Source organism: Hippopotamus amphibius, chromosome 9, assembly GCF_030028045.1.
Source record: "Hippopotamus amphibius kiboko isolate mHipAmp2 chromosome 9, mHipAmp2.hap2, whole genome shotgun sequence".
Classification (NCBI taxonomy): Eukaryota; Metazoa; Chordata; class Mammalia; order Artiodactyla; family Hippopotamidae; genus Hippopotamus; species Hippopotamus amphibius.
The window spans coordinates 29,352,532-29,364,080 of record NC_080194.1 but is presented as its reverse complement, the minus strand read 5'-3'; the positions used below and the strand labels follow the sequence as shown (position 1 = coordinate 29,364,080).

Genomic DNA, 11,549 nt, shown 5'->3' with positions numbered 1-11,549 from the left:
TTAGGCTGCACCTTTAGTTTTGAGCTGGAACCACCTCTGACTTTCTCTTACTCTATAGAGCAGTGGTTCTCAGAGCGTGGTGCCCCCAGACCAGTACCATCCACATCAGCTGGGAACCTTTTAGAAATGCAAATTCTTGGGCTCTGAATGTCTCCCCTTCTTAGAGCCATTGCCTGGCTACATGATTCCAGGTTCAATTGTGCACTCCTCTCTGAAAAAACCCCTTTCCAAAGCAGATGCTCCACAAGGCCGCCAGGCTGAGCTGTTCTCAGACCACAGAGCGGATGGGCTTGTGAGCAGGAACAATGGAGGAATTCTGGGAGGAGGATGGAGTGGGAAATGACGAGTGACAATGGAGATCACCCTGGCTAGGGTAGGCCTTCTTGAGCACTCTACTGGGGCCGCTGGGAACGAGGACCAGGGCCAGCGTAGCCCCTGCTCGGAGATGTCTAGCTTAGCATGGAAGTTTCCAGCAGGGGACAATTTCCTGGACTGCTAAATTCTTCTGTTCTCTTCTTTTGCAGTCCCGTTCTCTCATCTCCCAGGGCTCTGGACTGTGCCACTTGTCCTATATCATAGCCCTGCCCCCTCCTGTGCCACCCTCCTCCCACCAAAGTCTTGCCATTTCTCTGCAGTATGGCTCCAGCTCCCGCGGGCAGCCCGTTCTCTGTTCTACCCGAGGCCTGGGCTCTGGTGCCATGCCTTGTCCTGTAGGTCCTGTGCAGCCTCCTCTGGGCCTGGGGGCCAGGAGCACTCCTTGGCCAGCCCCTGACAGTGCCCAGAGTCTCTGAGGTGCTCCCTGCATGAGGTTCGTTCCTGATCCCTGAGACTTCTTCCAGTGATCATGGCGGGTGCGCTGGGCAAACTGGATTTGGAGCTGAGGCTGGGGGTTGACTGTGGTTCAGGCTGGCTGCCTGATCTGTAAACCTGAAACCTGCCCTCCATTTAGGTCTAACTTGTCCTTCCTGAAGTGACTTGTGAAGTTGGTGGAGCTGGGATGGGCCATTTCAGAGGGAAGAAGAACATGGCGTCAGGCTAGAGGGGACCTTTGCCCGATGCAATTCTGAACCATTTCTGCAGCTTCTCTTTTGCTAGAAGAACCTATTTGTGGTTGTGGCCCTGAGAGTGTGCATGTATCTCTTTACTTGTAGTGTCTCCCTGTTCACCCATGAGGGCTCCCACACCTATCGGTATAGAGTCTCCCTTTATCTCACAAGCTGTGAGGCCACAGGCAGGTGATTTAAACCACCAGACCTCCATTCTCCTTGTCTGTATAATGGGAATAACAATAACTTCCACAAAAGTTACTATGGTGGCAAAATGAAACAATGCACATAAGCCCCTGAGCACGGTACCTGGTGCTCATGTGTTGGGCTATTATTACTAGATGCTCAACACAAGTTATTACTACCTGTGCCTCAGTTTCCCCATGTGTAAATTAGGGATAACAGCTAAGTCATCCACGAACCCAGTGTCATCGTGAGGATTAGGGAAGTCGATATCTATAAAAAGCTTAGCACTGTGCAATAGATGCTAGCTTATTATCCTTCTGGGTATGTGTCTGGGTGAGACTCTCTGAGTTTGTGAATGACTCCGGGCATATCTGTCTGCTGAATGTGTATGTATGTATATGAATATGTACGTATCTGTGTTTATATGGCCAGGCAGGCCTCCTGTTTCTGGGTGGAGTTTGCTGTTGGCTCAAGCCTGGACTCCCTGAGCCAGCTAGGGCCGGCGCCGGGGATGGAATTTCCATTAAGAATTAAGCAGGACAGCACTGGGAAGCCAGGCAGGCGGAGGGGAGGGGGCTGAGGGGGATGCTCTGACTCTGAGCTCCCCCCACGGCCTCAGTTCTGAACTGCCTTGGAGAAGGTCTCTGCCACCTCTGCCTGGAGTCGCAGGCTGTGCGAGGGCCATGGCCCAGAAGGATGGGCAAGGAGAGAGGAATTGCCTGCTGGGTGCTCTGTAAGGAGACTTGGAGTTGCTGCAGCCAAGACTGGAGCCATGAGGAGGCCCCCTGGGAATGGAGAGACAGCCTGCGAGGGTATAAGAGGCTGGGGCCTATGGGGCCGACATGAGCCCAGGAGGCTGTGCTGTGCTGTATGTATCTGGGAACGTGGATGCGTGTGTTTGTGTGTTCAGGAATGCAGGGTGGGGGACATACATACTAAGTGTCCTAAGGGAACATCCAGCAAACCAAGTCTGTTCCTCTCTTGTCCTGAAACTCAGGCCCAGAGTTTGGACCTAGGACTGAAATATTTCTGAGGTTTTTTGCTAATATTTATCCTGTTCATGATCTAAGCCTCATTCCATTTCTAGCATACTAAAAAATATCTTAGCTTTCCAGGTACTTTTACATTCCTGAGCTCATCTCATACTTTCAACAACGTATGAGCTAGGCAGAGATTATTATGATCCCCATTGTAAATATAGGAAAACTGAGCCTCAGAGAGGTTAAGTGACTTGTCCACGGATGCACAGCTGGAACGTAGTAGAGGTAGAATGCATGGTCAAGATTCTTTAAGGGTAAAATCCAGGCTATTTTTTTTTTTTTTTTTTACACTACCTGATTTACCAGAAATGGACTCAAAGATTTGGGAAACTTTGCCCATTTGAGGAAGGCTGTGGTTCCAGTGTTAATGCATTGCCAGGTGAATGGCTGGGGTATCAAGCTCTGTCCCTACGCCCCGAGACAAGCTGTTGCTGAGATAGGAACTGAAACCCCTCTCAAAGTTCTGGGGAGTAGAGTCAGGCTGTCTCCAATGGATGGAGGCTGCAGTCAAAGCTGGCTTTTCTGAGGAGGATGACTTAGGCATCTATGGAGCCTTAGGTCCCTAGAGAGCTGAGGCAGCTGAGTTAATGTCAGGAGCTGCAATGTGTCCAGGGCCAGGGAGCAATTGTCATTTTTAGCCAGGGCCTGAAAAAGGGAACAGGATATTAGCATCAAGGAAGAGAGGCTGAGATGGGACCTTGGAGTGGTCATTGTGCCTTGGAGACAGAACTGGTTTTCCTGTCCCTGAACACAAAGTGTGAGCATATTGACATACAGTGGTTGCACACAAGGGATTTAAGTTAGATGCCAAGGAGAACTTCCTGCCAATGAGCGGGTTCAAAATTGAGAACAGTGCCCAAAGGAGGCTTGGGTCTGCTCTTCCTTGGGACCCACTCCCTGGAGTGGGCGGAGGACTTCCAGGCCCCTGGTGGGGGATGATTCATGGCAGGGAGGAGGGAGTTGGATGGAAAGACCTTGCAGCTTCCTTTGAGTTCAAGAATGTGACATTCCTGAGCTTTTGGGTAGGAATCAGCCTTTTTCTCCAGACTTAGCCATCTGACACTAAATCCAGAGTGGAATTTTGATGTGCCCCATTAAAACGAATCTCTGCAACCATCTTCTGTTCTTTTTGGCAAGTCATTGATCTCATGTGAGCGGCTTAGGTTCCAAAGAAAAGCACCTGAAGTCAATACACCAAGTGGCATTCCAGGCGTTTGGGGGCTGCTCAAAGTTCAGCGCTCCCTCCGCAGAGCAGAGCGAGCGTGTGAACCGCACCCAAACCCCTCCTTGTTTGGTTTCGGTTCCAACGCACTCCCTTTCCTCTCCAGATGTTGGCATGTGGGACACATGTGGGCATCCCGGCCCGGACGGCTCCGAGGCTCCAGGATGCTTACCCGCCGTGACTCCCACCCGGCCCCGGGTGAGCCAGGTCTCTAATTAGACGTGACCGCGTCCCCATTCCAGCGCTCCCCACAGCCGAGAGCACAAAGTTTGCACTGCCAGGGGCACCAAAATAGCCTCGCAGCCCGGCTGAGAGTCCAGGCAGCGGTGGCAGACGCGGGACAGAGGCTTGGCAGCGAGCGCGCTCTTGCCGGAGGTCCCGCGGCCGGGAGCGGCGGGCGGGGGCAGAGCGGGGCGGGGGCGCGGGCAGCGGGCGGCCCTCGGGCTGGGCCACCGAGCGGGTCACTTGCTCGCAGCCTCTGGAGCCCCAGCTGCGCCTGCCGCCGCCGCGGGCCTGGCCGCTGCACGCAGTAAGTAGACGGCGCTCCCCCGGCTGCGTTCTGTGCCCAGGCTGGTCCGGGACAGAGCACGCTGGTGACTACTTGGGGAGTAGGCGTAAGTGTGTCAGTGCGAGTGCTTGCGAGTGGGAGCGAGCGCCAGTGGGAGGGAGTGTGTCTGGGCTGGTATGTGACCATATGGAAGTTTCTAGCATACGTCCCAGGGTGTGAATGTGGGTGAGTGTGTCACTGTGTGTGTGTGTGGTGGACTTTTGTGTGTAGGTGGGCCTGGAGGGTGCCCCCAGGCGGCATGTGTGTCGGGGTGGCATACGCTGTCCTCTGTGGACTGGGTCGGTACTCTTGCAAGTACAGACTCAAGTGTGTGGGGTAAGCGAGCGCCACCCGGCTGAGCCAGTAGGTGCCTATGAGAGAGGCCGTGAAGGCGGAGGCTGGACAAGGAGTGGTATCTGAACTCAGACTTTCTAGGGTGGCCCGACTTGTCCCCAGCTGGGGTGTCTTCTCTGTGGGTCCTGCGGCTTTGGTTTCTGAGGGCTCTGAGCAGGGCAGGAGCTCAGCGCCCGCACTGGAGTGGATGGGATTCTCAGCCAGCCTGGCTGGCTGGCCAGGGTTAGGGAGACAGCTTGGAGACAGCCCCACTGTCACACCAGGAGGAGGCAGGAGGGCCAGGGAGTGAGCAAAGCCCCCAGCGATGCCCACCTGCAAGCCCTCCCAGGGCACCCACTCCCACACACCCACCGCTGCTCATGTGTGCACACCTTCTCGCCACCTCTCACACATGCTGTCTCTCAGGAGGGCCAAGCAAACATTCATGTGCTGTCAGCATGTGCACCTGAGGACAGTGACACACATCCGACAGGTACCTCAGTGTGCGAGACGCATGTGCACAAACATACACCCCTGGCTTGACCCCCCTCAGCCTTTTAGGCCCCCTTTTAGGTCTCCTTTGGCCTACATATGGCACCTTGGACAAGAAACTGGCTTTAGTAGGAAATATCTTAAGTCAGGGGCTTTGGCTGGGGGGTCAGGGCAGTTTTTTTTTGTTTGTTTGTTTGTTTTTAGGCTGCTCTGTGCAGCATGTGGGATCTTAGTTTCCCAACCAGGAACTGAATCCGTGGCCCCTGTATTGGGAACATGGAGTCTTAACCACTGGACTGCCAGGGATGTCCCTGGGGCAAGTGTTAATAGAGTGTCTTCAGAGTGTCTCATTTGATCTGGAACTGAGGCTTCTCTTGGAGTAGTCTTACCCTCTTACAAGTGAAAAGGACCATCTGACAAGGCAAGCAGAGGCAGTTGGGATCTGAGGCAGAGCTCAGCACCTGTGATTTGCTCCACCCTTTAGTTTACTCTCTGGATTGGCCCTGCAGCAGAAAACCAGTGAGCCTTCTGTGGACTGGGCCCAGGCAGTCATTTGACAGGGAGGAGAAGTGCTTTGAGCTGGGCTGATTCCTTTTGACAGGGAGGAAAGAGAGTTGAGCTGGGCTGATTCCATTTTTTTTTTTTTTTTTGGTTTTAGTCAACCCAGTTTTGAGTCTGAAGGTGAGGCTGGAAGGGAGACCCTTTGCTTTGCTCCTTTCTGGTGGTTATCTCTTTTCTTGACAGAATCTTGTTCTCCCTGACCTCCTCCCCCTGGGGACTCCTGGAGACACACTAAACAGTGCTTGGGAGAGTAGGTTCCCCCAGATATCAGCTGCCTGCTGTTGTTATTATAGCTTCTAGACTTCTCCCATCCTGGCTGTTCTCCTGTGGACAGGCCTCAATGAAGTGCCCTCACTAAATGTGCTCCTTCAGTTGGGAAGTTAGAAAGGTGACATCATTGACTTTCTCTTCCTAAGTGTTTATGGTTTGATCTAAGGAGTGCCTGACCAAACTCACCACCACCAACTCCCTAGTACGCAGGGGAGCAGGTGGGCTTCAGCCATTTCCTGAGGGGGTGCTGGAACGTAACTTTTCCTGGCCTGGTCCTCCACCTGACCCTTGGGGATGGTTTAATAAAGACAGGCTGTGGTCTGCTGGGCAGCCTTTTACAGAGTAAAAGTGGTGGGGAAGGAAGTCTGTGTGCCTTCCCTAGCCTTCTTGTTTAGTGGGGGCCCTCAGCAGCCACTTTAAGACTCAGGAAAAGACTCTGGAACACTGAAGTACCCACTGTGAATCCTAGGCTGGTTCCCCATTTTTAATTCATCAAATACATACATGTATCAATCAGAATTTTAGAGCAAGAATTAGGACTCATAGAGCATCAAGACAACCACACTAAGTTAACATAGTTCCAATTTAAAGAAAAAAAATCAGAGAACCCCCAAAATGGTAATAATAACAACCACTATTTATTGAATCTATAATACATACTTTATTTCATTTACTTTTCACAACACCCTTATTAGGTTAATAGTCCCATTTTTTTTTTCCTCTGACAAGGAAATTGAGGCTTAGAGTGCTCAAGGGATTTTTCTAGATCTGTGTGACTCCTGAGCTCATGACATAACCTGTGTGTTTCCCTTCTTACTCTGGCTGCCAGGAAGCTCTTAGTTCATCATATTGCTTCATCGCAGTAAATGTGTTCACTGGAACCATGGCTCTGACTTTTAATTTTTGCTTTAATAACTTTACAGTATACCCATCTTGGTTTTTTAAAAAATTAAATAATTAATTTATTTATTGGCTCAGTTGGATCTTTGCTGTTGCACATGGGCTTTCTTTAGTTGTGGCAAGTGGGGGCCACTCTTCTTGTGATGTGTGGGCATCTCATTGCCGTGGCTTCTCTTGTTGTGGAGCATGGGCTCTAGGTGCACGGGCTTCAGTAGTTGTGGCACGTGGGCTCAATAGCTGTGGCTCGCAGGCGCTAGAGTGCAGGCTCAGTAGTTGTGGCATAGGGGCTTAGTTGCTCCACAGCACGTGGGATCTTCCTGAACCAGGGCTTGAAACCATGTCCCCTGCATTGGCAGGCAGATTCTTAACCACTGCGCCACCAGGGAAGTATATCCATCTTTAACCATAAACATCTACATCTTTTGAAGAAAGAAATCAGAACAAATAAATGAACAGTCAACAATGAAGCATTCTGTTGGTCTCTGAGGATGAGAACCATATTGCATGGATTTTTGGGGGACATCTCCAATTTCAAATATTTCATCTGGTTTTCAAACCATATGTCTCAATTTTGGCTTCTGTATTTTTGGGTTCTGATTTGTGACCACGTCTTGGGGCTTTTCTTCCTAGTGGCTCTGGGAGAGAATGCCAATCTCTGTGCTGGCTCAGACAATGGGGATTGTTGCGAATGAATTGGGCCATTGATAAATGTCCCCTCCTCTGACTGCTTCAGCTGCCAGCTTCTCCCTGTCTCAAAAGCATGTGTGTCTGGGTGCCCGAAGGAGTTTGACCCTGCCCTATGCCCAGCCCTGGCCCCATGGCCCCTCTTCCTCATGTGACCCTGCCTAGGCCCAGGGCTCTGCTGGGAGGTCTGTGTCTCTTGGACCTGAGCTCTGCCTCCCTCAGTGTGGACCACATGGTCTCTGATCAGGGATGGCCCTCCTGGAGCCGGAGCTCAGGATGAGGAGCGTGGGCTTTGGAGTGTGGGTCTTTCTGCCCCCTCCCCTGGAAGTGTGAGGTCATAGGCTAGTGCCCACTTTTTTCCTTTTCCTCATGAGGGGCTCTCAAGTCTGCCATGTGGTCAGAAAGTCATTTGTCACCTGTTAATCTGCAAGAGATGTGTGTCACCAGGGTCATCTGAATGCAGGACAGGGCTCTAGCTACACTGCAAAGTTGGCGAAATCGCTTGCTAATTTGCTCTAAGACTGATTCTTTTAGCGTGCCTGAGGCTCTTAGTATGTGGCAACGGGAGGAGTAGGGGGCAATGCTTAGCATAGATTACTTACAAGGACTCTTGTGGTGGGCTTTCAGGAATTGTGTTGGAATCTTGCTTCTTAGTATGTAAGTCAGCTGACGATGGCAGCTGTTGCCCACGTTCAAGATTAATCCTCCCAGAAGCGCTTGCTTACAAAGGGGAGGAGGAATCGTTGGCCGAGGCCCCAGGAAATGCCTGGCATTGGGTGGTGTGCTGGCGGGTTGGTGCGGATGAGGGGTTTGTACCTTCCCAGGTACGTGCCACCTCAAAAAGGTAAGACTAAGACTTCATTGCATCTCTACTGAGGATTCTGGTTGTTCCCTGGACTTTAAGCTCGACCAAGTGAAAACAGGTTTAAAATCCAGCAAGAAAGCATCCAGTGAGGCGGTCAGAACTTCTGTGGGGGAAGGCTTACTCATGGTTACTCACATTATTTAGTATCTACTAAGGGCCAACCCCCTTGTTCGGCTCTTTGCATCTTTTGTTTCAGGAAACCTCTAGAACAACACTGGGAGACAGGCACTGCTATTTTAAAGATAGGAAAACTGAAGCACAGCAAGGTTAAATAATTAACCCAAGGTCAGAGCCAGCAACAATTTCATCCCAGGTCTGTCTGATGCTGGAGTCTGTGGTAAAGACTCTATGGCCTGTGGGTCACTGACCACTCGTCAGTTCAAAGGCTCTGAAAGCAGGAAAGTCCAGGCCTTTGGGCCAACTGGGGAAGAGCTGAGGGCTTGCCTTCTTTGGCTCTGGGACCTGAATATCATCAGCATCATTGGTCTTTCCGGCCTCAGACAGGGACTGCTACTCTGTGGGAAGCAGGGGTGGGGTGGGGAAGGCCTCCAGGGCTGGGCAGAGATCTCCCTGCCAACCCCACCACCTCCCTGCCAACCACTCCCTTGGGGGTGGGCTTCTGTGGCTTTGCTTCTTCCCTGGAGCAATCTCTGTCCTGGAAAGTGAGCCTCCACCCAGTGATCCAGCCAGCCCAGTCTCCCCTCTTCCAGCTGCATGGTCCCCTCAGTGCCAAGCTCTGGGGGAGTCCTGGATCCTCTGAGGACGTTTCTGGGCAGACCAGACCTTGTTCGGCGTGAGGCAGTGTCTGTAGGCGTCAGCAGTTTGGCTGGGTAGTTGTGTATAGGGTTCACTTTCTGCTGGAGAAATGGAGGTTTTGTCTTACAAACCAAATATCCTGGGTTTGGAAACCATATGAAATGCAGCCTGTTGTCTGGGGATGTGGGCTGCATTGTGGATCTGTGTGTGGTGCTGGTTTAAAAGACGTGGTCAAGGGACAGAATAATTGACTCAGGCCATCTTGTTGCCTCTGATGCAGGGTCAGAGGTGGGCTGCATATGTCTGCAATGTAAAGAGAAAAGCACATTGGCTTTGCCGTCAGACAGATCTGACTCAGAGCCTTTTCCCCGTCTGTTAAAAGGGGTTTGTTATAATGCAATGGTAATGCTAGAACTGGGAAGTTTATTGAAGTATAGTGTCCAGCATAGAACAGGTGAACTGGCATATTCTTTCTTCTTGTCCCACCTACCTTCTGGGAAACAACACTGGGCTGATGGCAAGAGATCTGGATTCTAGCTCTAGCTCAGCCTCTGGGTACGTTGTCTTAAATTCTTACCCTCTCTGGGCCTCACTTTCCTCATGCGTAAAATTAGAAGAACTAATTTCCTTTATTCTTCTGTATGTTTTGAGGATCGTGAAAGAGACGGATGTCAGGGAGCTCTCTTGGAGAATGCAGAGTTTAGTCACTGTTATGCATGTATGCATGTGCAGTATTAACTGAGATCAGTGACGTGCCAGAGCCCATGCAGAGCACTGGGCATACAGGTGTCAGGAATATCCTCGTCCTCAAGCAGCAATCAGACTATGTGGCAAGACAGGCTTGTCTGTGGGACACGATCATGACAAGTATTGGTGTATCAGAATAGGAAGTGTCATCTCCAACTGGAGCAATCAAGGAGGCCTTCCCAGAGGTGAAAATTCCTGGTCTGGATCTGGAAAGATAACAGGAAGATTCCAGGAGGATGAGAGGAGGGCCTTCAGGGCTGAGAGACCAGCACAGGCTACGGCACAGAAGTGTTGCCTTGCATGATAAGCTTGGGGGACTTTAGGCAGTGAGGGTACTGGTCAGCAGGGATGAGTGAGAGATGGGAAACTTTACAAAGGGCCGTGGATGGGGGTCAGGCCTTGCTGGCTGTGCTGAGATGTTTGGATTTTTATCATGACAGTTATGGGCGGCCCCCGAGGTATTTTAAGCAGGGGAGGGTCATGGTTGGACATGGCTCAGCAAACATAAAAGATTTTATGTCACCTTTAATTTTCAAATCATATTAAATAAATGAAAATTTACAAGAGTGGTAAAAGAAATCCTTATCTGTATCCCTTAATCGATTATAAGACACTGCATTTACTCCTTTTTTTTTCACTCCTTCTCCCTCCAATAATATAAAAATACATTATTTTTTATTATTTATGTATATTTTAATAATCTGTATAGTTTATACTTTATTGTTAATTTATTATAATTACATATTTATGGTTTTATCATGTATATGTATATAGGAATACATACATATATATGAATACATATAAAATATTCATATTTCCGATCAATTTAAGAGTAAATTGGAGATGTGGTACCCACAAATACTTGTGTGTGTTTCCTTAAAAAAGGATCTACTCTTATCACAATACAATTCTGTCCCCATAATGTCTCTATAGCTCTCCTGTCTCCCTCACCCCATTCAGGGCCCAAGCCAAAGGTTGCATTTAGTTGTCATGTTTCTTCAGTCTCCTTTAATCCAGAGCAATTCCTCTGCTTTATCGTTCTCGACCTTTGTATTTTGAATGGCACAGGCCAGTTATTATGTTGCATATCCCTCCATTTGGACTTATCTGATGGTTCTGCACGACTGGTCTCGAGCTGTGCATGTTGGGCGGGAGTACCATTGAAGGGAGGTGAGCACACCAGTGAGCACAGGCTTCGGGGACTGCCCCAGTGCTGGTGATGGAAACCTTCGTCACTTGCTTGAGGTGACGTTCACCAGTTTCTCCTGTGAAATTACTATTTTTCTCTTTGTAATTAATAAATATTTGTGGAGAGGTACTTCAAGGGTATGTAAACATCCTGTTCCTCATCAAATATTTAGTCGCTAGTGTTATCATCATTGATACTTCTTTTGAATCCATCATTTCATCTGTATTTACTAGTTGTCATTTTTCTGTAGGAAAGATCTTTCCCCTCTCCCGTTCTTTCCCTCTTTCTCTTTATTTCTCTCCTTCCCTCTTTCTCTTTCTTTCTTTCTCTTTCTCTTTCTTTCTTTCTCTTTCTCTTTCTTTCTCTCTCGCTTTCTTTCTTTCTCTCTCTCTTTCTTTCTTTCTTTCTTTCTTTCTTTCTTTCTTTCTTTCTTTCTTTTCTTTCTTTTTTTCTTGCCTTCCTGCCTTCCTCCCTCCCTCCTTCCTGTCTTCCTTCCCTCCCTCCCTCTCTTTCTTCCTAACTTCCTTCCTTCTTTCATTACTATGAACTCATAGATTCTTTTTTTTTTTTTGCCATTAGAAATAGCTGGAATATATTTGATTTGGCTATAAATTATTCACATGTAACTAGAAATAAGTATTGTTCTTTGAAAAATGCACTAGCACATTTTAGTACAGAATGGAAATATTTATCTAAAAGCAAAATTATTGT

General features: G+C 49.3%; 1 protein-coding gene across 1 annotated transcript in view; it reads left to right on the top strand.

The window, feature by feature from the left end:
* The first annotated feature begins 2,004 nt into the window (after nucleotides 1–2,004).
* Nucleotides 2,005–11,549, top strand: part of INSC (INSC spindle orientation adaptor protein) — a 130,457-nt gene continuing 120,912 nt past the window's right edge. Inside the window, exon 1 of the mRNA XM_057750085.1 lies at nucleotides 2,005–2,100. Within this exon, the coding sequence (XP_057606068.1) occupies nucleotides 2,005–2,100 (96 nt within the window). The remainder of the gene's footprint in view (nucleotides 2,101–11,549) is intronic.